This window comes from Leopardus geoffroyi, chromosome E2, assembly GCF_018350155.1.
Source record: "Leopardus geoffroyi isolate Oge1 chromosome E2, O.geoffroyi_Oge1_pat1.0, whole genome shotgun sequence".
NCBI classification, from domain to species: domain Eukaryota; kingdom Metazoa; phylum Chordata; class Mammalia; order Carnivora; family Felidae; genus Leopardus; species Leopardus geoffroyi.
In genome coordinates this window covers 16,301,093-16,328,344 of record NC_059335.1, presented here as the reverse complement: position 1 = coordinate 16,328,344, position 27,252 = coordinate 16,301,093, and the positions used below count along the sequence as shown (strand labels likewise).

The following is a 27,252-nucleotide window of genomic DNA, read 5'->3' as shown; positions in this document are numbered from 1 at the left end:
TCAGCTCAGGTCATGATCTTACGGTCTTTGGGTTTGAGCCCTGCATCAGGCTTTGTGCTGACAGCTCTAAGCCTTGAACCTACTTCAGCTTCTGTGTCTCCTTCTCCCTCTGCCACTCCCCCACTCACATTCTGTCTCTGTCTCTCTCTCTCAAAAATAAACATTAAAAAAATTTTTTTAATAAAAGAAAAAAGGAAAAGGGTGCCTGGTTGGCTCAGTCAGTAAAGCATGTGACTCTTCATCTTGGGATTGTAAGTTCAAACCCCACATGGGGTGTAGAGATTACTTAAAAAAAAAAAAAAAAGGGAAAATGTTAGCTGGTCCTTAGCTGCACCTCTCATACATATTCAGATAGATATGGAATCCTTCCATGTGTTTTTTCCATAAGATTCCCTTCAACTAAGTGTGTTCAGGATGATGGAGTTTACTCAAATAAAAAAATATATATTTTAAAAAACTTAAAATACTGTTGGGGTGCATGGGTGGCTCAGTTGGTTGGGTGTCCAACTTCAGCTAAGGTCATGATCTCACGGTTTGTGAGTTTGAGCCCTGCGTTGGGCTCTGTGCTGACAGCTCCAAGCCTGGAGCCTGCTAAGGATTCTGTGTCTTCCCCTGTCTCTGCCCCTTCCCTGCTCATGTTCTGTCTCTCTGTCTCAAAAATAAACATCTTCTTATTGTTACTTTATTTTTTAAATTTACATCCAGATTAGTTAGCATATAGTGCAACAATGATTTCAGGAGTAGATTCCTTAATGCCCCTTACCTATTTAACCCATCCCCCCTCCCATAATCCCTCCAGCAACCCTCTGTTTATTCTCCATATTTAGGAATCTCTTATGTTTTGTCTCCATCCCTGTTTTTATATTATTTTTGCTTCCCTTCCCTTATGTTCATCTGTTCTATGTCTTAAAGTCCTCATATGAGTGAAGTCATATGATATTTGTCTTTCTCTAATTTCGCTTAGCATAATACCCTCTAGTTCCATCCATGTAGTTGCAATAAATAAACATTTTTCAAAAAAAATTTTAATGAGTGTTGAAAGAGATTTAAAAAAAATGTTTTTGAGTATAGCTGACACATAATGTTACATAGTTTCAGGTACATAACCACATCTAGTTAAAACTCACTACATTCTGGCCAAGGACCAAACACTGCCCACTGCAGGCAAGGAGAGCCTCTGCAGATGACTGGCCTGAAAGAGCAGCCAAAAAACATAACAACAGAGGGCACATAGTACACACCATGTGTACTATATGAGCTCTTCTTCATAAAGCCATTACTCTCAGGAGCAGGAAACATAACAGGCTTTTCTAACATACAGAAGAAGTCAGAGACAGAATGTCAAGGTGTAGGAATTCATCCCAAAAGAAAGAACAAGGTCAGAGCCAGAGATCTAATGGAAACAGACATAAGTAATATGCCTGATGGAAAATTTAAAGAAACAATCATAAGAATACTTACTGGGCTTGAGGAAAAAAAAAATGGAAGACTTCAGGGAGGCCCTTACCACAGAGATAAAAGAGTTAAAAAACAATCAGTGGGAAATGAAAAATACAATAACTGAGATTCAAACAGAATGGATGTAATGACCACAAGGATGGAAAAAGCAGAAGAACAAATAAGTGATATTAAAGATAGAATAATGGAAAATAATGAAGCTGAACAAAAGAGAGAATTATGGATCAAAGAATAGACTTCAAAAACTCAGTGACTCCATCAAAAGTAGTAACATTCATATTACAGGAGCCACAGAAGAATAACAAATGTTGTTAAAATGTCTATTATTACCCAAAGCAATCTACACATTTAATGCAATCCATATCAAAACACCAACAGCATTTTTCACAGAGCTAGAAAAAACAATCCTAAAATTTGTATGGAACCACAAAAGACCCCGAATAGCCAAAGTAATCTTGAAAAAGAAAAGCAAAGCTAGAGGCATCACAATTCCAGACTTCAAGTTATATTATAAAGCTGTAATCATCAAGACAGTATGGTTACTGGCACAAAAACAGATACATAGATCAATGAAACAGAATAGAAAACCCAGAAATGAACTCACAAGTATATGGTCAATTCATCTTCAACAAAGCAGGAAAGAATATTAATGGAAAAAGACAGTCTCTTCAACAAATGGTGTTGGGGAAACTGGACAGCAACATGCAAAAGAATGAAACTGGACTAGTTTCTTTACCATACACAAAAATAAATTCAATATTGGTTAAATGTGAAACCTGAAACCATCAAAATCCTAGAGGAGAATATAGGCAGTAACCTCTTAGACATCGACCATAGCCACTTCTTACTAGATATGTCTCTCCTGAGGCAAGGAAAACAAAAGCAAAAACAAACTATTGGGCTTAATCAAAATAAAAAACTTCTGCGCAGAGAAGGAAACAATCAACAAAACTAACTAAAAGGCAATCTACAAAATGGGAGAAGATATTTGCAAATGATGTATCTAATAAAGGGTTAGTATCCAAAATACATAAAGAACTTATCAAACTCAACACCCAGAAATCAAATAATCCAGTGAAGAGATGGGCAGAAGACATAAGTAGACATTTTCCCAAAGAAGACATACAGATGGCCAACTAACACATGAAAAGATGCTTATCATCACTCATCATCAAGGAAATACAAATCAAAACTGCAATATCACCTCACACTAGTCAGAATGGCTAAAATGAACAACTCAGGAAACAAGTATTAACAAAGATGGGGAGAAAGGGGAATGCTCTTACACTATTGGTGGTAATATAAACTGTTGCAGCCACTATGGAAAACAGTATGAAGGTTTCTCAAAAAGTTAAAAATAGAACTACCCTACAAATCAGCAACTGCACTACTGGGAATTTACCCAAAGGATACAAAAATACTGATGTGAAGGGATACATGCACCCTGATGTTTACAGCAGAGGTACCAACAATAGCCAAATTATGAAAACATCCCAAATGTCTATTGACTGATGAATGGATAAAGATGTGGTACATATACACAATGGATTATTACTCAGCCATAAAAAATGAATGAAATGTTGCCATTTGCAATGCTGTGGATGGAGCTGTAGAGTATTATGCTAAGCAAAATAAGTCAGTCAGAGAAAGACACAGACCATATGATTTCACTCATGTGGAATTTAAGAAACAAAAACAAATGAATATAGCAGGGGCAAAAAAGAGAGAAGCAAACTAAGAAACAGACTCTTAACTACAGAGAACAAACTGATGGTTACTGGAGGGAGGTGGGCAGAGGGATGGATTAAATAGGTGATAGGTATTAAGGAGGGTACTTGTAATGAGCACTGGGTTTGTATGTATGTGATTAATCACTAAATTCTACACTTGACACTAATATTACACTGTTTGTTAACTAACTGGAATTTAAATAAAAATTTGGAGGGGTGCCTGGGTGGCTCAGTTGGTTGGGCGTCCGACTTCAGCTCAGGTCATGATCTCACGGTTCGTGGGTTCGAGCCCCGCATCGGGCTCTGTGCTGACAGCTCAGAGCCTGGAGCCTGCTTCAGATTCTGTGTCTCCCTCTCTCTCTGACCCTCCCCCGTTCATGCTCTGTCTCTCTCTGTCTCAAAAATAAATAAACATTAAAAAAAAATTTAAATAAAAATTTGGAGAAAAATAATTTTTAAATACAATGTTACATTAGTTTCAGGTATACAACACAGTGATCCAAATTCTGTATACCTTATGCTATGCTCCCCACAAGTGTACTTACTATCTGTCACCATACAATGCTATTATAATATCACTGACTGGATTCCCTATGCTGTGTGTTTTATTCCCTCCCATGACTTACTCATTCCATAACTGGAAGCCTGTATCTCCCACTCCCCTTCACCCATTCTGCCCATCCTTCCACTTCCTTCCCTCTGGCAAATGTCAGTTTGTTCTCCATTCTACTTGAGTTCTCTGATTCTACTTTGAGTTTGTTTCATTTGTTTTGTTTTTTTTAGATTCCAGGTATGAGTGAAAACATATGGACCTAAAGGGAATTATGCTAAGTGAAATAACTCAGACTGAGAAAGACTAAGAAAGTTGTTTTTTAATGAAAACTAAGTTGAAAGTTTTTAGAAAAATAGGCTAAAAGTGTGTCACTTAAAAACTTGCTTTTGTATTCCATGTGGAAAAGAATTGTGAAAGCCTATTAAAAACATTAAAATCTCTACAAAGATTCTTTACTCACATTGGTTTGAAATGTTATGCTTTGCTTAAAAAAATGAGCAATAGATATTGTAGATAGTGCATCATGAGTGTGGCTTATATAAGGAGGACAGGGCTAAACTCCAACAGATCATATTCAAATAAAGGCTTTATAACTGTATCAGAAAATTAATGAATATTTATATATATGTTATACAGTTAAAATAAAATGTCTCACGTGTGTATTTTTCATGATTCCTCATAACCAACTTTTTAAAAAAGTAATCACTTACAAATCAAATAAACAGCAGTCTGTTTTGCACAATTTTATATTTCTATAGATTTATAAAAGAGGAATTAAATAACACTACATAGATACATATTTTAACTATTAATATCCATTGTCAAACTGCCCTCCAAAATAATTCTTATCAATTTGCATTACTACCAGAACATAAAGTACATGTCATCAAACTCATCTATCCTAACATCATTCTAAAATCTTTGCCCCTGTAAGGAAAGAGTACCTCATTATTTTATAATTTCCAAATTTCTGATTATAAAAAAGAGGATTTTTATATATTGATATAAAATACATGTACTGACTATGTATTTTGTGGTTTCATCTTTGGTGAGTTCTTTATTCATATCCTTTACACATATTTTAATGGCACTAGCATTTTCTTTTAAGTGGTTTAAAGAAATCATTTATACATTTATGGCATTAAGGCTTTATAGTATTTTTTTCCCTCAAATTGCCACTTTTTTCAAATCATCATTTTTTATTGTCACATGTCATCTTCATTTATAGTGCTTTCGATAAAATTTTTGAAAACATGTTATGAAGTCAAATCTCCCAGTTTTCCATTATAGAGTCTTGCCTTGATGTCATTTTAAGAAAGACTTTCCAAAATCCAGTATTATAAAAATACCATCCTTAACTTTAAAAAAAATCTCTCCATGCTGCTGATTTGAAAAGCTACCTTTATCAAATACTAAGTTCTCATGTGTACATGGGTATATTTCTGTACTTTCTCTGTTGTTCCACTGATCTATTTCACTGCCTTTATATCAGACTATTCTCCCCCATAGATAACAGGCAAAACTTTAAATATTAAAAATTGAATCAAGCACTATATTGAATGAATAATACACAGAAGCAAGTATGCAATCCAGAAATATAAAAATAGTTCAGCAAGAGGAAATCTTTACTATAAATTCTTTTTTTGTTTGTTTTTTAAATTCTTTTTTTAATGTTTATTTATTTATTTTGAGAGAGAGAGAGACAGAGAGAGAGCATGAGTGGGGGAGACAGAGAATCTTAAGCAGGATCCATGCTCAGCATGGAGCCCAAAGCAGGGCTTGATCTCATGTTCATGAGATCATGACCTCAGCCAAAATCAAGAGTTGGACGCTTAACCAACTGAGCCACCCAAGTGCCCCTATTATAAATTCTTTGTAAAAGAGAAAAAAATAATTGCCTTGAAAGATGCTGAAAATATATAAAATTCAAAAGCCTCTCATGCTTAAAATATATACATCCGTACATAAAATACATAGTGCTAGGGATAGAAAAAAATAGGCACATTTAGTTTGAAATGTCCCATCATATAAGAAAGAAAAAAATTATAGCAATTGTTCAACACAAATATGGAAACTGTGGTTGATAAAGTAGAATTAAAATAAGAAAAGGGAAAAGGGAACATATACACTGGAAAGGTATTATTACATCCAGCAAATAGTTTGCCTTTTCCTCTTAAGTCCATAGAAACATCTCCCAGACTCCCTTGCAACCGAGTGACTGAATTCTGGCTAATCAGAAGTGATAGATGCCACAAATGGTACTTCCAGACCAGTCCATCAAAAACGTCCTGAGAGATCCTTCATCCATTTGTGTGTGTGTGCGTGTGTTTCTATCTCCCCCTTTCTTTCTCAGTGGCTGGCTTCAGAAGATTCAGCAGAGGACTTCCAGGCAATGGTGAGTCCTAAGAGATGACACAGCCAACAGATGAAATAGAGCTGTATAGCTGAATGACAGCATGCAGCAGAGGCCCAGGATAACCTCACACTGGACTGTGACATGTGCAAGAAACAATCCCTATTGTTTTTATTCACTGAGGCTTTGTTAAAATAATTAGATTTATGTTGACTAATACACTCAGAGAATTGTTGAAAACCTACTACAAAAAAGAGTATATTGAACTGGCTAGATAGATGATACAATAATTCAAATTAATACTTTTTCTATATACCAACAATAACCAAACATCTAAAGGTATATAATGCTACATAGTAAGGAAAATAGTATAGCATTGGCTTAGGAATAAGTAAATAGATCAATGTAACAAAAAAACAGAGGACAGAAACAAGATTCATGCAAACATAAGGACTTAGCATATTTCAGAGGTGACATTATAATTAATAGAGAAGAAATGGACAAATAAACAGTACTGGGAAAACTCGATGTGGAAAAAAAGGCCTAATACATCATATTTTAAAATTAAAGCTCAGATGGATTATAGGAGAAGACTGTAAAAGTATGGAAAGAGCCCAAATGTCCAATGATGGATGAATGGATAAAGAAGATGTGGTATATATATACAATGGAGTATTACTCGGCAATCAAAAAGAATGAAATCTTTCAACTATGTGGGACTAGAGGGTATTATGCTAAGTGAAATTGGTCAGAGAAAGACGACTTCACTCATAGGAGGACTTTAAGAGACAAAACAGATGAAAATAAGGGAAAGGAAACAAATAATATAAAAACAGGGAGGGGGACAAAACAGAAGAGACTCATAAATATGGAGAACAAACTGAGGGTTGCTGGAGGGGTTGTGGGAGGGGGGATGGGCTAAATGGGTATGGGGCACTAAGGAATCTACTCCTGAAATCATTGTTGCAGTATATGCTAACTGATTTGGATGTAAATTTTAAAAAATAAAAAAGAAAATAAAAAAAAAAGAAAAAAAAAAAAACACACAAAAAAACCTCTGGGTGAGTCGGGGCACCTGGGTGACTCAGTAGGTTAAGGGTCCAATCCTCTGTCTCCCTTTCTCTCTGCCTCTCCCCATTTCGTGCTGTCTCTCTCTCTCAAAAATAAATAAACATTAAAAAAAAAAAAAAAAACTGGGTGAGAGAAGGCACCACAATGGTAAAAGGCAAGGGAGAATCTGGAAAAGATGACAAAAACACGTATCATAGAAAAATGATTAATACTCAGAATATGTTAAAAAAAAAAAGTTCTAGGGGTACCTGGGTGGCTCAGTCAGTTGACTGAGGTCATTTTGACTCAGGTCATGATCCCAGGATTGCAGGATCGAGCCCCAGGTCAGGCTCCACATTCAGCATGGAGCCTGCTTAAGATTCTCTCTCTCTCCCTTTCCCCACCCCACTCCACTCACATGCACTTTCTCTCTCTCTAAAATAAAAAAAAAAAAATTTTTTTAACAAAAAGAAATTCTAAAAGTCAGTAAGAAAAAGCCAAATAACCTTACCTCAAAGAATGGGTTAAAAATATGAGAAGGTAATTCACAGAACAGAAATTCTGAATGGACAGTGCATTTCCGGGAAAATGCTCAGTCTTACTAAGCAAATTAAAACAACTTCAAGAGCATTTCTCTTTCATCATACTGGTAAAAATTTATCCAGGGCAATATCACAAACTTAAGTTGAAGAATATCAAGGGAATAAGGAAACTAGAACTCTCAGGTATTGTTAGTAGAGGTATAAATAATACCATCATGTTCAAGAGCAGTTTGAGTATCAAGTAAAACAAAGTGTGCACTACTATGCTCCAGCAATTTTACTACTATGTACAAACCCTTGACAAACTCTTACATGCATGTGCATAGAAACATACCCTGCTACTATGTGAGTTAGCAAAAAATAGAAACAACCTAAATGGCCATCTATAGGGAAAGAGTTACATAAAATGTGGCAAATTCAAAACATGCAATAGTATACAACAGTTTAAAAAATGGAAATATATTACACATAGATTTACCAAGGATAAATCTCAGGAAAATGTTGAGTAATACAAGCAAGTTGTAGAAGAAAATGTAAAGAATACTACCTATGAAAATAAAAACACTTTTGGAGTGCCTGGGTGGCTCAGTCAGTTAAGCAACTGACTCTTGGTTTCGGCTCATGTCATGATCTCACAGTTGTGGGATTGAGCCCCACGTCAGTGCAGAGCCTGCTTGGGATTCTCTCTCGCCCTCTCTTTCTGCCTCTCCCTGGCTTGTGTGTGCATGAACACATTTTTTCTCTCTCAAAATAAATAAACATTAAAGAAAAGAAAATAACTTTTTTCAACAAATGCATAGATATTTACAAAATATGTTTACAAAATGAATTAGAAGGACATATGATGAACTCATGACTGTTGTTGCTTCTCAGAGCAAGAAGCAGATGAGGAAAAATGAACTGAGAATGAGAAACAAAGAGAACTTGTACTTAAGAGAGTTTATCTCTCCATCAAAAAATGAAAATATGTCAAAACATTAACAATGATCAATTCCGGGTGGTAGCCATTTATTGTATTAGTCACTGTACTTTCCTGTATTCTTCACTTTGTCTATAAAAAGAAATAAAAATATGTCCTGAAATAAAAACTCGATTCTACATCCTGAAAGACAACACACATTTCAGGAAAAAGTGATCCAAAATGGTCAGACTGAGACGTATCTAATTAAATAACTTTAAAATTAAAGAACCATCGGGGTGCCTGGGTGGCTCAGTCGGTTGGGCATCCAACTTCGGCTCAGGTCATGATCTCATGGTTTGTGAGTTCAAAACCCGTGTCGGGCTCTGTGCTGACAGCTCAGAGCCTGGAGCCTGCTTTGGATTCTGTATCTCTCTCTCTCTCTGCCCCTCCCCCGCTCATGCTCTGTCTCTATCTTTCAATAATGAATAAACGACAAAAAAAAATTTTTTTAATTAAAGAACCATCTAGGAGACCAGAACAAAATAGAAAGCCAATTATATACTTAAAGGGAAAATATCAAGTTGGCATCAGACTTCTTCATAAACAATATTCAACATTAATACTATGCTATAATAAATTTAAGGAAAGAATGGCCAATTATGAACAAGATAGAACTTGGGGGAGGAGACATTATTTTCATGAGCTCTTTTTGAGGAAACTGCTAGAGGACAACCTAGAGAAATCTCCAGAGAAATTTTAGCAAAAGGATCTAGTGAAAAACACTGAATATATTTAGCCATAAAAGACAAAATGAAAGGCTGGAATAAATGTGACAGAACAGCATGTAAATATAATATGCTGTGACAATATAAAAAACATACAACTAACAAAATTTGGGAAGAGAAGGTGTGACATAAACCTACTTATTGACTCATCTGTAATAGATTAAAAAATCAAGGGCTAGTTTATTTAAAGCCAACTTATTAAGTAATAGAAATAATAAATATTGTATATAGAAACAGAGCACAATAACACTAGAACAAAAGGGGATCCCTGAGTGGCTCAGTCAGTTAAACGTCCAACTCTTGATTTTGGCTCAGGTCATGATCTCAGGGTCAAGAGATGAAGCCCCATTGAGACAGGCTCTGCACTGGGCATGGGGCCTGCTTAGGATTGTCTACCTCTGCCCTTCTCCTGCTGTCTCTCTTCCCTCGCCAAAAAAAAAAAAAAAAAAAAAAAAAAATCCAAAGACAACACTAGAACAACAACAACAACAAAAAATCTTCCTCATTATTATAAAAGCTATAGTATTAGATGACCAAAATAAAGGCTAGGAAAACAGACAAGTGAAAGTCTTTTTTAAAAACTGTAAATACCAGAAAACATCACATAAAACAATATACAGAGTTAAGCTCAAACATATCAAAAATGTACCTGGATTTTCACCTATTAAATTGAAATGATACTTAGATTGGTTCACAAAGCAAGACTCAATTCTATACTGTATGTAAATGCCACATGTAAAATAAAGTGTTTTTTTTTTAATGTTTATTTATTTTCCAAAGAGAAAGAGAAACAGAGTGTGAGCAGGGGAGGGGCAGAGAGAGAAAGACACAGAATTCAAAGCAGGTTCCAGGCTCTGTCAGCACAGAGCCCGACACAGGGCTCGAACTCACGAACTACAAGATCATGACCTGAAGTCAGATGCTTAACTGACTGAACCACCCAGGTGCCCCTAAAATAAAGTGATTTTTAAAAATTAAAAATAAAAGTCTGAGTAAAGGTCCTAAAAAAAGCATAAAAAGGCAAGAAACAGATTCTTCCCTAGGGCATTCACAAAAAAGGCAGGCTGCTGACATCTTTTTTTTTTTTTTTTGGCTGACATCTTGATTTTAGTCCTGTAAGACCCATTTTCTACTTCTAACCTCTAGAGCTATAAGATAATAAATTCCTGTTGTTTTCAGCCACTAAATTTGTGGTACTTTGTTATAGCAGCAATACAAAATTAATACAGAAGTAGTCTGGCACAAGCTTTCTGGAGGGGAATGTGGCAACTCCTAACAAAACTACATATGCACTTACTCAGGAATCCTATTTCCAATAATCTCTCCTGAAAACATAGCCTTGACATTATGAAAATACGTATGAACATGGTTATTTACTGAAGCACTGGTTATAACTGTAAAATAGTGCAAACAGCTAAAAGTCCACACATCAGAAAGTAGTTAAATAAATTACCATAACACCCACATAATGAAGTATTTTGCAGCTGTTAAAAAAATGAGGAAGATCTCCATGAATAATATGGAGTGATTGCCTGTGTATATAGTTAAGTGAGAAAAGTAAAATGCAAAGTGTATCTACAGTATGCTACCCTTCATGTAACGTACAAAGACTTACAAGAAACTACACATATGTTGGCTCATTTGTACAAATGAAACATAAAAAGGACAAACCTGAAAATACAGAGATTGGTATCTACAAGAAGCAGATAAGAAAGAGATAGGAAGAAGTTAAGAAGATAAAAATAGGATAGTGGGGATGAGGAGAGAGTAACACATTTCTGAGGACGTATTTTTGTATAGCTCTGATTCTTAAAAGCATAATAATGTTTCAGGTACCAAAAAAATAAGTAATTAAAATCAACCAGGATGTGGTAAGAACCCAAACAGAATACAAACAGTAACAAATGAACCTAAAAGAACTAACTTTTTTTTTAAATGTTTATTTATTTCTGAGACAGAGAGAGACAGAGCATGAGTGGGGGAGGGGCAGACAGAGAGGGAGACACAGAATCCGAAGCAGGCTCCAGGCTCTGAGCTGTCAGCACAGAGCCCAACGCAGGGCTCGAACTCACAAACCATGAGACCATGACCTCAGCCGAAGTTGGTCGCTCAACAGACTGAGTCACCCAGGCGCCCCTAACCTAAGTAACTTTGAAAAATAGTATTTTGGCTGAATACTATAAGGCTAAAGACAAAAGGAACCATATATGAATAATGTAATCTAGTTAGTAAATTTGTTTCTCACAGAGGAGTATCTTGGAAATTCTGAAATTTTGTGTATGCTAAAATTGAGTAAATAAGTAAATACATTGTTTCTTATTGTTAGAACAACAAATTACAGATAAGGAAGAAGGCTACAATAAGCCCTATGGAGTAAAACTAGAATCAAGATATCAAAATAAACTGGTAATTTTAATATATAAAAAAAAACTGAGACAGAAATAAATATACAAGTGTCTGTGTACCTGTGTGTGTTGGTATATATACATACATTTTCCAGCTCAATCTGCTGTGAGGGTCTAGGAGCAAAGACATCCCAGTAGCAATGACCACTCATAGCACCTACACCTTGGTTTCTAAACATCATTTCCCAATAAAAGGAACCAGAGCTCCTAGGAGCAGGACCTGATTCAAGGCTGGGGCAAGGAAAACAAGATGAACCGGGAACACCCAGAGCTGGGGAGGAAGGAAGTGCTCAAAAATGGATAGGAGCATGTTAAAAGGTCAAAGAAACCAGCCGGAATGAAATCCCAATGGTCAAAGCTAGGGCAATTTGAGCAACAAAATAATGATTTATTGGATTTATCTCCCTCAGAAAAAATAAAAATCCATGATTCCATAAAGAAATAATTGAATAAATAAACAAATGGGAGAAAAGAAACAGTTTTTCTTTCTAAGACAATCCTAATTAATATATGTAAAGGAGGAAAATGGAAAAATCAACATTAGGTCAATATCACAGTAATAACTATTGCAGACAAGATCCAATGGGGCAATGGATGCTAAAATTAGTGGGCAAAAGTTTCAAAGAAACTGAATAGCCTCAAAGTATCTCCCCTAAGATACTTATTAATTACAAATAGAAAAATAGTAACTTTACATTGGAGAAACCAGACAGACAGACACTACCTTACCAAGTGATCAAAGACATATCAATATTATGAATCCAGTATGTTGCACTGAGTGGAACTTAACATTATTTCTGTTGCACTTTTTCCAAAAATGCGTTACCTCAATCTAATCATGAGAAAACATCAGATAAACCCAAACTGAGCACAAGCAGATATAATGACAATTTGTCCAGACTGAAGTATATCTGAAGAGTCTGGGAGAGATTTCTCCAAGATGATAAAATCAATAGATTACCTAATGTGTCTGACTGTCTTAAGAGATTTAGATAGTTGATGGAGAGTTGGGAATTGAGTGAGGAATAGGTATACAGAAAATCAAGAGGAAAAAAAAAAAAAAAAAAACAAATAGACAACCCCACCCCCACCCCAGAAATTTAACTCCAGGAAAAATAAAAAGTTGTATGGAGGGGCACCTGGGTGGCTCAGTAGGTTAAGCGTCTGACTTCGGCTCAGGTCATGATCTCACAGTTCTGAGATCGAGCCCTGTATCAGGCTCTGTGCTGACAGCTCATAGCCTGGAGCCTGTTTCAGATTCTCTGTCTCCCTCTGTCTCTGCCCCTTCCCCACTCATGCTGTGTCTCTTTCTCTCTCTCTCTCAAAAATAAATAAACATTAAAAAAAAAGTTGTGTAGGAAAAGTAATCTTGGTATATACACAGAATGGCTATGACTAGCACTTAATAGCCACAATAATATAGGGGCGCCTGGGTGGCTCAGTCGGTTAAGCGTCCGACTTCGGCTCAGGTCACGATCTCGTGGTCTGTGAGTTCGAGCCCCGCATCGGGCTCTGGGCTGATGGCTCAGAGCCTGGAGCCTGCTTCCGATTCTGTGTCTCCCTCTCTCTGCCCCTCCCCCGTTCATGCTCTCTATCTCAAAAATAAATAAACGTTAAAAAAAAAAATAGCCACAATAATATAAACCCTGAACAGTGATTCAATCAAAATTATGATACTGAGGAGATGGGAAGTGTGTGTGTGTGTGTGTGTGTGTGTGTGTGTGTGCGCACGTGTGTATGTGTGTATGTGTGTGAGCACATACATGTATTTGATTTAGGATAAGAAAGTATTAAATTCTTATTTTCAAAAACAAAATTCTTATTTTCTTAGAAGATATTGGTTGAGGACTAAACCTGAAAAAGTAATTAAGAAATAGCAACATATACGTATTTGTTAAAGAAATGAAGAAAACATCAAAAAAGTTGCAAAAGTAAAGAAAGTTGGTCCATTTAAGGAGAGGGAAACTAGGGAGGTGGACAAAAGACTGCCTTTTTAAAGGGAATATGCCTTGTAAACCTACTTGACTCATTAAGAAATGTGCATGTATAACTTTTATAATAACTTGGATAAAAATAAAAACTCTAAAATGAAATCTGGAAATGTACACATTTCCGATCCTAAAAGGAAAAGAGCTGGCAAGGACTGAGATTTGGGTTATTTCTAGACGAATCATAGAGCATATACTTTGATAGAAATAGAGAGAAACCCACCCCCACCAAGCCCAGGGTAGCCTCCTCAAGTGCAGGGAAGCATTCTCATGACCAGTTGGGCTGGCACCTTACAACAACACTCCTTGTCAAGTTCCCTGTCACTCACCAGCATATTGACCATCTGACATCTCTTTCTCCACCATCCAAGGTTCCTTCCCTTGCTCCAATAAGGAGATCATGTTGGGCTTAGAAATGGAGAGTCCTGTTTACAGGAGAAGAAAAATGAGAGCAAGAAAGAGACAAACAGAGACAATCAACTTGCTTTAGCCTTTCTAGGACTCAAATGCAATCTTTTGGTCATTAAGCAAGAAAGGCAATTAGAGGAAGGGCCAGAGAAGGGAATGATGTTGGTATGAAGGATGAAGATGAAACTCTTTCCGTAGCAGTGGTTCTCAAAGTGCTAGAGCAGAAGCACCACCACCTAGGAACTTATTAGAAATGCAAATTCTCAGGGCGCCTGAGTGGCTCAGTCAGTTAAGAGTCCTACTCTCGATTTCAGCTCGGGTCATGATCTTATGGTTTGTGAGTTCAAGCCCCAAGCTGGGCTTCACCCTGACAGATAGGAGCCTGCTTAGGAGTCTCTCTCTCTGCCTCTTTCCTGCTTGTCCAGCACACATGTGTTCTCTCTCTCTCTCAAAATAAATAAATAAACATTAAAAAAAAAGCAAATTCTCAGGCCTCAACCCAGACCTACTGAATCAGAAACCACAGTGGTTCTCAAACTTTAATGGGCATCAGAATCATTAGGAGGGCTCATTAAAACCCAAATTACTAGACCTATTCCCAGAGTTTCTGATTTTGTAGGTCTATAGTGGGATCCTATAATTTTCAATTTAACAAATTCCTATGCCATACTGATGCTGCTATTCCAAACCATCCTTCTCCAACAATGGGAACTATTCATTTCTAACTCTTTGAAACTACTTCAAATTATTTCCTGGGAACAGGGAGAAGAAATTCAGCTAAGCACTTAAGATGACCTAAATATTCCTAAGGGAGGAAGCAAAAACACCCGAGGGAAGATTCTGAATTATGGGGGAGACATCCTTACCAAGCCATACCAAGTTCCTGTAGTTCTCCAACATGACATCTCTGTATAAATCCTTCTGAGATGGGTCCAGCCATTCCCATTCCTCTTGGGAAAAATCTAGAGCCACATCTCGGAAGGTCACCAAACCCTGAAATTAAAAAAAAAGAAAAAAAAATCTCATTTGCCAAGTGCTCCCATATGGTCCTGGCAGAAAAGATGAATTCTGCCAGAGTTCTCTAAGTGGTCCAAGGAAACTGATTATTGGGGAGCAAGTACATGTCCAGGTTTGTCGAATATTTTGAGAGAAAAATATTTCACATTTTTGTAAATAAAAAAAGACCTATACACAGGAAAAAAAAATAGCTTATGGCATGAAACATGAGTTTATAGCATGCAAGTATGTGAACAAGGCTGTTTTATGTTACATACACTATGTATCAGGAAATTCTTATAGGGATGATTCCTTTATATTCCCCAAACTGGGATATCACATGGGTCAGAGAAGTGAAGAAAGGCCTTAAATTGGGCTTTAACTAAAGGGTATGGACTGAAACTTAGACTCTATATGTAAGGAAAAACTTCCAAAAATGTGTCCTGAAGACATAATAAAGTATATATGAAGATATTTGGATAGAATTTTCATTGGAAGGTTACATCTGGAAAAAAACTTACATATCAAAAAATAAGAGTTTAGCCTACACCACTGAACTATAACCTGTATGAGGGAAGGATATCTGTTTTACAATCTCTTGATTATCCAGTGTCTATTATAAAACCGGTCACATTGTAAACAGTAAATATTTGCCACTCAGTGAATAAATGGTAGTTTCCTATAGTATATCCACAGGAAGGAAGAGTACTCAATGTTTAAAATGACATTTTAAGTTCTGTTTTGCAGAGTATGATCTCACTTTTTATTAAAATCTCTATCAGTGCCGAGAATTAATCTAGTGCCAAGATCTCATTCGCCAGCCAAATCCAACCTGCAAGTGGGTTCTTCTAAACACAGCAGCTTCGGGCCTGCTATGTTAACTCTTTCTTGCACATTGCTCTATTTAGTTTTCTATTTTTTGAGCTGGTTTTTATATTTTAAATTTATGGAGAAAATCTCTTTTGCTAGTGCTTTCAAATTAAATGTTCTATTGTTGTCCATCAAATTGCAAAAATAAATAAATATTAAATATGGTTATTTTACATAGTAGAAATGTGGGTGAATGTGGCCAGAGAAAAAACATCAGACAAATACATACTGTTGTGTAACTTCCGTGTGCCCCTCTACACTTCTCTATGTCCTGTGAGGTTGACCTGTATTAATTGCATTAATAGACTCCCTTTCCCGACCCCATCTTCAGTTGGGTTCAGCCACAGACAAGAGATGAGAAAGAGGCAAGCGAAGCACAATTTTTACTCTGCTGGCACCCTCCTTGCAGCTCTGCCCTGTGTGGTCCCTGTCCTTCACTCCTAGGTCACAATGTCTGTCAGTGGCCCTCTGCACTCAGATCTCTCTGTCTCTGGGTTCAGGCCCAAGTTTTATTGTTATGAGTCCCAGGGTATAGCACTATCCTCTGTGGTTTCTTTATATACTGATCATAGCTTATAAAGAGTCCCCTTTTGAGTTTCTTACTGGAACCCTGACTGATAAAATGTTAACCCAATGTACTTCTAGGATATGACCAGATTTCCACAAAAGCACCACTACACTTCCCTAATAAATTCACTTTCCAACTCTCATAGTTTCTGTCTCTCTTTCTCAAACTACCACCAACTCTGTTCTCACTTTGAACTTCCTCATCTTCTTGTTCATTACAAGTCCTTGCTGCCCTGTATCCATACTCATATATTCTGTCTTCCCTCTGTTTCAATGCATAAAACTCTAGGCTCCTATCTATGACCAATCCCTTCACTTGTCCATACAAAGACACTGTCACCTCTCTCCCTTGTAATTATCAGGAAGAGATAAGATATCTCCCTTATCGGTATTTTCTCACTTTACTAGATTATTTCTATCAGTATACAAACTGATGCAATACCTTTCATCTTATAAATAGATAAAGTCCCTTCCACAATCTCACTGTAGTTATTGTCCCATTTCCTTACTCCTCTTAACAAAACTCTTCCAGGGGTACCTGACTGGCTCAGTCAGAGAAACATTCAACTCTTGATCTTGGGATCGTGAGTTCGAGCTCCATGTTGGGTGTGCAGATTACTTAAATGAAACTTTTAAAAAAATAAGAAAACTCTTCCAAAGAGTTGTTTACACCAGCAATATCCAATAGAAATACAATGTAAGCCACATAATAAATTTTTTTAGGGGGTGTCTGGGTGGCTCAGTTAAATATCCCACTTCTGCTCAGGTCATGATCTCACAGTTCATGGGTTCAAGCCCTGCGTCAGGCTCTGTGCGGACAGCTCGGAGCCTGGAAGCTGCTTCAGATTCTGTGTCTCCCTCTCTCTCTGTTTCTCCCTCACTCGCACTCTGTCTCTCTCTCTCAAAAATGAATAAATGTTAAATTTTTTTTAAATTTTTTAGTAGCTACATCAACAAAGCAAATAGATTTAATAATGGAAAAAATAAGAATAACTGCTATTTATATTCTGCTATTTATTGACCAATTACTACATTTCAGACACCCTAATAAGCATTTTACAGTTATTATCTTATTTAATCTCACTGTAAAACTTATTTTAAAAAAGTAAGAAAAAAGTATAAAACACATATTATAGATGTTTAAGACCAAATGTCATGCTGAATCACTAGGTTATATTGCAAAAAAGGAAAAAAAAGGTAAACAGAAATAGGTAAATTTAATAATATACTTAAGTTAACCCATTATATCTAAAATATTATTTCAACATATACCCAATCTAAAAATTATTAATGAGATGTTTTACATTCTTTTTTTGTACTAAATCTTCAAAATCTGGTAAATATTTGGTGCACTTGGGTGGTTCAGTCGGTTGAATGTCTGACTCTTGATTTCAGCTCAAGTCATTATCCCTGGGTCCTGGGATCAAGCCCCACATCAGGCTTCTTGGAGCATGCTTAAAATTCTCTCTCTCTCTCCCTTGGTCCCTCTCCCTGACTTGTACTCTCTCTCTTTCTCTTTCTAAAATAAAAAAATAACAATACTAATAAAAATTAAAAATCTGGTATATATGTTATAGCACATCTTAATTCAGAGCAGTCTTATGTGGCTACTGGGTACATTACTGGGCAGTGTTGGTCTAGACTCATCTCTATTCTCACCTTTTAGGCCAGTATTCCCTCATGAACCCACTGTAATGATGCTTTCATCTCAACCCCTCTATGAAGTAGCTCTGGTCAAGAATATCAGTAGTTTCCATGTTACCAAATCCAATGGTCAGTTCTCAGTCTGCATCTTCCTCAGAAGAATTTAATTCTGTTGGTCACATCCTCTATGAAATACTCTGTACTTTTGACTTCCCCACTCTTCTGGTTTTCCTTCTACATCAGTCCTTCTCAGTCTCTGTTGCTGGTTCCTCTTCTTCTTGTCAGCCTCTAGATACTGAATTGAGTCCTTGGGCATCTTTCCTATAGACACTCACAATCAGATAATCCTATCCTGTCCTATGGCTTTAAATACACTAATCATTCTCAAATTCACACCCCCAATCATGATTCCAGTGTATAATCAATATTGCACTTAGATACCCAATCTCACAAACTTAATATATCTAGAACTCAGTTTTTGTTCCCATCTCATTCTGCCCTGTCTTTCCATCTCAGTAAATGGCACAACCATTTGTACAGTTGCCCAGGTCAAAAATCTTTGTAGTTATCCTTGACTTCTTTCTTCCTCTCACATTCCACAACCAACCCCTGACCAAATCCCACATTTTCTATCTCCAACATATACCCCAATCCCAGCAGCTCCAATGATACCACCACGGTCCAGGCAGCTATCACCTTCCACCTAGATTACTGTGGTAGTCTCCTAACTGATCGCCCAATCCACCCTTAATTCCTTTCTATTTTCCTTTTAAAATATAAATCAAATTGGGGTGCCTGGGTGGCTCAGTTCGTTAAGCATCTGACTTTGGCTCAGGTCATGATCTCATGGTTCGTGGGTTGGAGCCCCGCATGGGGCTCTATGCTACCAGCTCAGAGCCTGGAGACTGCTTCAGAGTCTGTGTCTCCCTCTCTCTCTGTCCCTCCCCTGCTTGTGCTCTGTGTCTCTCTCTCTCTCAAAAATAAACATAAAAAAACTTTTTTTAATATAAATCAAATTACATTACAAACACTCCAATGACTCTCCTTCACCCTTAGAACAAACCTCAAAGTTCTGGTCATGAGTTTCAAGGGCCTATATAACTTGTTCCCCAGCTACTCCTCTGATCTCATAGTGCTCATTTCCCTCTGAGGATACTGGCTCAATGATATTCCTAGAGCTCATCAAACATGTTCCCACCATAATAACTTCATATTTGCTATTCCTTCTACTTTTAAAGCTCTTCTCCAAATCTCCACGAAACCTAATCCCTACTTTCACTGAGGTTTTTCTTTGCTTAAATGTCACTTCCTCAGAAAGGCCATCCTTGACTTCCTTATTTAATAGGGCACTCAATAATCACACCTCTGTCCTTTATTCCACTTGCACTAATCTCCAGCATAACAAATCATGAGCTATCTAAAAAGGATAGTTCTCTTCCATCACATATTTGAGCACAGCACTGAGTAAAAAAAGATACTAAATGATTTATAGAGAGATTATATGAAGTAGTTGAGAGAGACAAGTGTGAGAGTGCTCACTGGGCTATTTGTGACTTTCCGAAGTCACAAAGTCCTAAAAAAAGAAGTAGAATTTCTGGAAACAAAGTGAAAACACCAACTTACTTGAGACATGGCTTTACAAAGTCCAACAGCCATTCTTCCTTTCTTCTTTAATCTTCTCTTTTGGAGAACAATGTCCTGAGAAACGAGAATTAAAGGGGGGAAAAATGGCAAACCAGCCCCAGATTGCTGATCTCAGATTCACAAAGATAGAACTCTTGTCCCTTTATGGTCTCCACAGCCTCTTTACAGCCTAAGCCTTCTAAGATCTGAGAAAAGGCCACAGATTAATTTAACCCCTGAAGTCCTCACTGGTATTAAGAACATATAGCTTGAACTCAACAAAATCTAAATGGCCAACAAAGTGGTTTATGATCTGGCCCTTGGATGCCCCTTAGACTTCATTTCCTACCCTCATTCTGCTTGCTCACCCCACTCCAGGCACACAGGTTTTCTTACAGTTCCTCAAACACTGTGCACAGTCCATCTTCAGGGCTGTTACCTTTGCTTTTCCTTCTGCCTGGACATGGTTCACTCCCTCTCTTCATTCCTGTTTGTGCTCAATTGTTACCACATGAGAGGCACTTTCCTGAAAATTCTATCTAAAGATAACTTCCCTTCCAGTCTCTTTTTCCTTATTGTGATTTTTCTTCGTAGCTTTTGACACCATTGGACATGTTACTTTTTTTCTCTGTTTATTGTTGTCTCCCCAAACAACAGTGTGGGATCTAATAGAACTAGGATTTGTTTGGTTCACTGATTGTATCTCTAGTGTTAGAATAATGCCAGAACCTTTGCAAGCACTCAAAAATTATTTGTTAAATGGAAGCGCCTGAGTGGCTCAGTAGGGTTAAGCATCCAACTCTTGATTTTGGTTCAGGTCATGATTTCATGGCTCATGGGATCAAGCCCTGCATTGGGCTCCCAGCTGACAGCATGGAGCTTGCTTGTGATTCTCTCTCTCCATCTCTTTCCACCCCTCCTTCCCTCACTCATTCTCTCTCTCTCTCTCTCTCAAAATAAAAGCTTAAAAAATATTTATTAAATGAATAAATAAATCTTACTGGGCCTCCTGTAATATAAATAGCAATGTTACACATGTTGTACATGTCATTATCTTTTTTTTAACATTTATTTGTTTTGAGAGAGAGAGACAGCATGCACACACGAGCAGAGAAGGGGCAGAGGGAGAAGGAAAGAGAGAATCCCAAGCAGGCTCTGCGCTGTCAGCGACCCCTGAGATCATGACCTGAGCTGAAACCAAGAGTCAGATGCTCAACTGATTGAGCCACCCAGGCACCCCTACATATGTCATTATTTTCTTTATTCTTCACAAAACACAAAGGTAAATATTATTACCCTTATCTTGCCAACAAGTAAAACTGAGGTTCAAAAAGCTAAAGCAACTAACTCAAAGTCCTAAGAATCAACTGCAACGAGACTCAAAACTGGTCCTCTTTCAAGAGCCTACAATGTCTGAATGGGAATTATTTAACATAACCTGGGGAATCAAAGCCATATATCTACTAGAGAGGCATTTTCAGAGATGCAGATATTACCTTTATTACTTCACAGAAATAGAGCTTGAGGCAGGCATTGCTAAATTTTAATACAAACCAATAACAAATTGCACAGCCTGAAATATTCGTTGTTCTCTCAGAGCCAACATTTCTTCAATCTGAAAATGAGGATAGTCATGTTTGACCTAGAATTCAGGATATACGACCTCCTAAATCTGGGCTACTCTGCACTGGCCAATCAGTCTCTGAGAAAGTTATTTCCTTAGTGCAACACAGCTTGAAATTGTCCATAAAAGCCTTTGCAACCTGAGAGGAGAATCAATGAAGCCTTCTCTGCATGTGGAAGCCCTACATAGCATCTGCATAAAAGAAATGTCTTTTACTTTTTTATGATTGTTTTAGAGAGAGAGAGAGAGAGAGAGAGAGAAAGAAAGCGCAAGCAGGGGAGAGGGGCAGAGGGAGAAAGAGAAAGAGAAAGAGAGAGAGAGAGAGAGAGAGAAAGAGAGAGAGAGAGAATCTTAAGCCGGCTCCACACTCAGCACAGAGCCCAACATGGGTCTTGATCTCGGGACCCTGGGATCATTACCTGTGCTGAAATCAAGAGTCAGAAGCTCGGGGCGCCTGGGTGGCGCAGTCGGTTAAGCGTCCGACTTCAGCCAGGTCACGATCTCGCGGTCCGTGAGTTCGAGCCCCGCGTCGGGCTCTGGGCTGATGGCTCAGAGCCTGGAGCCTGTTTCCGATTCTGTGTCTCCCTCTCTCTCTGCCCCTCCCCCGTTCCTGCTCTGTCTCTCTCTGTCCCAAAAATAAATAAAACGTTGAAAAAAAAAATTTAAAAAAAAAAGAGTCAGAAGCTCAAGTGATTGAGCCACTCAGGTGCCCCCAAAAAATGTCTTTTATATTTCTGTCTGCAAAGAGTGGTGCATGACTTGGGGTAATATTTCCAAAGTTTGAGATAAGCCATCAGTCTCCGAAAGAAGGTGATGTTAAAGACTTGGGCTTCATATAGCCCCCAGGCGCATGGTGACTCTCCACTCCTTCATTCATTGGCTGCATGACCTTGGGCAAGTTACTCCATCTCTCAGAACCTTTCTTTCCTCACTGTCTCACTGCCAACTGCTGGTGTAAAGAAGTGCTACCTTTGTTTGGAAAGGAAATGAGACCATTTTTCTTTATTAACTAAGAAAGTCAGAAGCAAAATTTAGCTAACTTGGTATATCAGAAAAAGAGCCATGGATTGGCCTCTCTCAGCACCAAACGTGGAAGAGTTTTGACAAAGACAAAGCTAAAATCTGAAACTGCATGGCCTAAGGTGAGGAAGACCCGGCTTTCAGACTGAGCTTTCCATCCCCAGAGCAGTCAGTTTGAGGATGGTCTCACTACAATGTCTTTAGACTGGGTTCTGTGACTCACAAGGGGACTGAAGGACGAGACCCACATTAAGTTCCCATACCCTGACAGTTCCTCGTCCAAGACCAGGGACAGTCCTCTCCAACACCCTCAGAATCCAAGGCCCACAGTTTTCACTCTCACGGTATGGGAAAGACCAAGAGAGTTTAGTAATTTTTTTTTTTTTTTTCAACGTTTATTTATTTTTGGGACAGAGAGAGACAGAGCATGAACGGGGGAGGGGCAGAGAGAGAGGGAGACACAGAATCGGAAACAGGCTCCAGGCTCTGAGCCATCAGCCCAGAGCCCGACGCGGGGCTCGAACTCACGGACCGCGAGATCGTGACCTGGCTGAAGTCGGACGCTTAACCGACTGCGCCACCCAGGCGCCCCGAGAGTTTAGTAATTAAAAGCAAGGACTCTGCCTAGGTTCAAGACCCTGTTCTGTCACTTATGAACTGTCTGAACTTGGGCAAGTAATTTTAATCTTTCTGCGCCCGCAATCACACACTAGGTCCCACACAATCAAGCCTTCAGTCTCACGTACACATACAAATTCTCACCCAGTCACACACATACACTATACATGGTCACACAAGCTCACCTGTAATGTCAAACACATACACAGTGGCATTAACCCAAAGACAGAGATGATGACACACAATTACTCCAACAGATAGTCCCACGCAATCTCGCAGTGACTTAGGACACAAGGTCACACATCCGGTCACCATTACTCATACAAATGTATACCTGCAGAGAAAGATAGTCATGGGTTCGCAATCACACCTGCTGTCACACACATTCAAACACTGTTACATCCACAGAGACAAGTAGTCAAACGTAATCACACATATTCATACAGCGACACAATGTCACACCCGCTATTTCTCACAAACCCATATACAGTAACACGTAGTTACACCTGCAGAAACAGACACACACACAGACACACACACAGTTTTATACCTGAGACATATAATCTTTCATAATCACACACACGGTGCCACACAAGATCACATTCTGTCACATCGCGACCTCTCACACAGTTATACAGGAACCCCTGAGGGCACCCCCCTGGCCCCATCCCGGTCCCTGACGGTCCACCTCAAGCCCGGCCCTGACCTCTGGCTCCCGCGCTCAGCCAGGCCCAACTCACCTCCCGGCGCCGCGGGCTCTGGAAACCCGCCCAGCGACCCGAGACCCACGACGTCCCCTCCCAGAATGCCCCGCGGAGCGAAGCGGAGCAGGGACTGAGCCGTGCGGGACCCCGAGCTCCTCTGGGGAAACATCCAGCTGGACTGGACGCAGCTCAGCTTTTCCTTAGGACCCTTCGAACCACCAGCCCCAGAGAGCTTTGCGCCGCGGCCTTCATTTGCTGAACTACATTTCCCAGAGGGCCCCAAGGCCCGCTTCTACTCCGCGCCTGCGCAGGTGGCCGCAGCCGTGGGAGTCTTGACCCGAGAACTGTGTGCCACCCTGGCGGATCTTGGGCACGCAAGTGACTGTGGGCGGCTGTGCGTGAGGAAACCGTGAATTTGCGCACGTCCGTGATTGTTACTGAATTCTCAGATGTGGCGATTTCTGTGTGACCGTCGCTGCACACTTTTGTGCTTGTGCACCACGGGGCGAAGCCTTCTGTCAGTGCAGTCAGCTTCTGTATTTAAAATCACGTCCCGTGATTGTGGGTCGATGTGTGACGCCGAGAATGTGCGGGTGCCTGTGGGTTTGTGAGAGGGACTGTGCCTGAAATGGACGAGCATTTCTTTGTGTTCTTACCCCAGAGGTCGAAGGAGTTTACCTGTGACCAGAGGTGGAGCTTTATTCGTTTCTGGGCTGGCTTTTAGTGTTGAGCCTGTGGAAGAGGTTTCTTTGTGTGCCTTTGTGTGTGACTGTCTCCAGATCTAACTGTTCTCCCAGCCCCCCACGCCACCCCTCATCCCCGGCCATGGGCCGGGTCACTGCTACCTTCATGTTTATATCCCTTTTCTACTAGGACCTAATGTGATACCACAGAAGGGTGATTACATTCCGTTTGTTAGGGAGACGCTCATTTGCACCAGAGCCCTTTATAGTATGATAGCCAGTGGCTCTGGGGGTTCTCCTGATGCTGCTTCCACCTTTTTACCTTACAACTTCAATTAGGGTCCAGCTTCAAGAAAACTATCCACAGTCAGGAAGACAAGAAAGTGAGGCCCTGAGTGATGCTAAAGAAAACCAAAACTGAACAGTAGTTAAAGAAGTTCAAAAATAGATTTTATTCAGGAACACTGCAATAGGGGAGAAGAACTTCAGCATAGAACCAGGCTCAGTTCCAAATACAGAAAGAACAAATAGGGTTTATATGCAATAGCAAGTTGGTGGGAGTGGGGGGAAGTCAGTGGATGGAAAATTAAGAGGAGACATCAAAGGTAAGGGGAAATTCTAGCTGGACTGACCAAGAGAGTTCTTGATATCAGATATCGCCTGGGTGGATGAAGACTTTAATTAGATATTAAGAGTAATGAGATATCAAGAGCTCTGGCTAAACTGAGTTGACAGAATTCTTGCTAAAACTGGGTAATGCAAAGACAAACACTGAAGCCAAAAGTTGAATCCTAGTTGAGAAGAGAGTCCAGAGGAGCCTAACTAAAATTTGGTCAAGGAGGGAGTATTTGACAGTCAATATATATTTTTTTCTTTTCTTTCTTTTTTTTTTTTTTTTTACATTTACTTATTTTTAAGAGACAGAGACAGAGCACAAGTGGGGGAGGGGCAGAGAGAGAAGGAGACAGAATCCGAAGCAGGCTCCAGGCTCTGAGCTGTCAGCACAGAGCCCCACGCGGGGCTTGAACTCACAAACCCTGAGATCATGACCTGAGCTGAAGTCAGACGCTTCAGCAACTGAGCCACCCAGGTGCTCCAACAGTCAAAATTCTGAACAAAGCAGCATTCTTCCCCACCCCCAGACCCTGGAAGATCTGGAAGGTGCACCCAAGTCAAGATCTTGGTAAATAGAGGTATGTGGAAACAAGGGGGAAGTTCTTGAAATGAGAACCAATCTTTGGAGAATAAATCCTCCGATCCCCATCCCATCAAGAAACCTCTAATAGCTAAGGCTGGAGAGTTGGACAAAAGGAGTGTGGCTAGTAGGGTTGAGCGATTGGCTGTTTATAATGTGAAATTGGGCACTGTTACTTTCAGAAGAAGTCAAGCACCTTTTTGTTTGTTTGTTTGTTTTAAGGCTCTAGAACATTTAATAATTGGGTTGCTTCAGTGGGGAAATGTACGAGGTAAGTGTTCTTTGGATAACTGTGATTGGCTACTTGACCAATACATCAAACAGCTCTTCCCTGGATCTGATTATCAGTGCAGGATAGAGATCATCTTGGACATTTCATACTAAATGCTAGAAATTTAAGATACTCCATTCTTGACTGGTATAATATACCTTCAAGAGAAACTTTGAGGGCACCTGGGTGGCTCAGTCGGTTAAACATCAGACTTTGGCCTAGGTCATGATCTCGCGGTTCTTTAGTTCAAGCCCCATGTCGGCCTCTGTGCTGACATCTCAGAGCCTGGAGCCTGCTTTGGATTCTGTGTCTCCCAGTCTCTCAGCCCCTCCCCCACTCGCACTCTGTGTGTGTGTGTGTGTGTGTGTGTGTGTCTCAAAAAATAAGCATTAAAAAAATTTTTTTTAAAAGAGGAAGTTTGTGTACCACTATCTCTTCAAATGTCAGTAATTGGTCATAGGAAGACTTTTTGTCCCTTATTTACTTTTCTTATGTCATACCACCAAGTCCAACACTGGTTTGAGTCTAGTCATCTCCAGTAGAGTAGGACAGTGGTCCTCAAAGTATTCCCACAAGTAAGTGGTTGTACTGCTAAAACAAATTGTGGTTAGGACTATGTCCATCAGGATATAGTAAAAAAAAAAAGCAGAACTATACTGGTAATTTCAAACAATATTTAATTACAGGAAATTGATTATACAATGTTGGATGACTGAAAGAGCAAAAAGGGGACAGATTTGTAACTTCAAGAAGCAGCTAACACCATAGAGCTTAGGGAACAAAGGAGAGAGGAAGGATTTACCAGAACCTAAGAGTTTGGAAGAGGAGTCTGTTAACATGGCTGTTAACTGGGTTTAGCAGTCTGGTGCTGAGAAAGCGAAAAGAATTTGCAGGCAAGCTATAGCCCTCCTCTACTGCTAGAGATACTGAAAGAACTGGAAAACAGAAGTGAGTTCCTTCTCCCTTTCCCCTTTTCTTCTCCCTACTGAGCCTTCCAGTCTCCCTTTAATGCCTCCATTGGCAAACTATAACAGTAGCAAGGGAGACTGGGACATCTTTGTCAAAGTCCCAGCTCCAGCATCTCAGAATAGAGAAAGGCATGCTTGAAGCCGAAACTATGACAGGGAAATGATCAGTCTATGACCCTTTTTAAATTTTCTGGAAAATAAATTAATTCATATAATTTTTCATGTTACTTTTTCTTCTTAGAAACTTTTCTTAACATTGTCACAACTTCCTTATAAAGGAATCCTATTATATAACA

At 39.0% G+C, this 27,252-nt stretch overlaps 2 protein-coding genes across 4 annotated transcripts in view; one reads left to right on the top strand and one right to left on the bottom strand.

Annotated features, from left to right (window-relative positions):
- The window catches only part of ZNF527 (zinc finger protein 527), a 32,157-nt gene extending 8,050 nt beyond the window's left edge, over nt 1-24,107 (bottom strand). Inside the window, exons 1-4 of one of the 3 annotated variants that reach the window (XM_045441056.1) lie at nt 23,876-24,107; nt 19,874-19,948; nt 15,040-15,166; nt 14,095-14,190 (exon numbers count right to left, since the gene is read on the bottom strand). In XM_045441056.1, coding sequence (XP_045297012.1) covers nt 14,095-14,190; nt 15,040-15,166; nt 19,874-19,906 — 256 coding nt within the window. In that variant the 5' untranslated portion in view covers nt 19,907-19,948; nt 23,876-24,107. Of the gene's footprint in view, nt 1-14,094; nt 14,191-15,039; nt 15,167-19,873; nt 19,949-23,875 lie in introns of those variants that run through there. The other 2 variants (XM_045441057.1, XM_045441058.1) reach the window with 2 other exon arrangements.
- LOC123578207 (zinc finger protein 569) overlaps nt 1-27,252 on the top strand; it is a 322,725-nt gene that overhangs the window by 96,204 nt on the left and 199,269 nt on the right. The window lies entirely within an intron of this gene.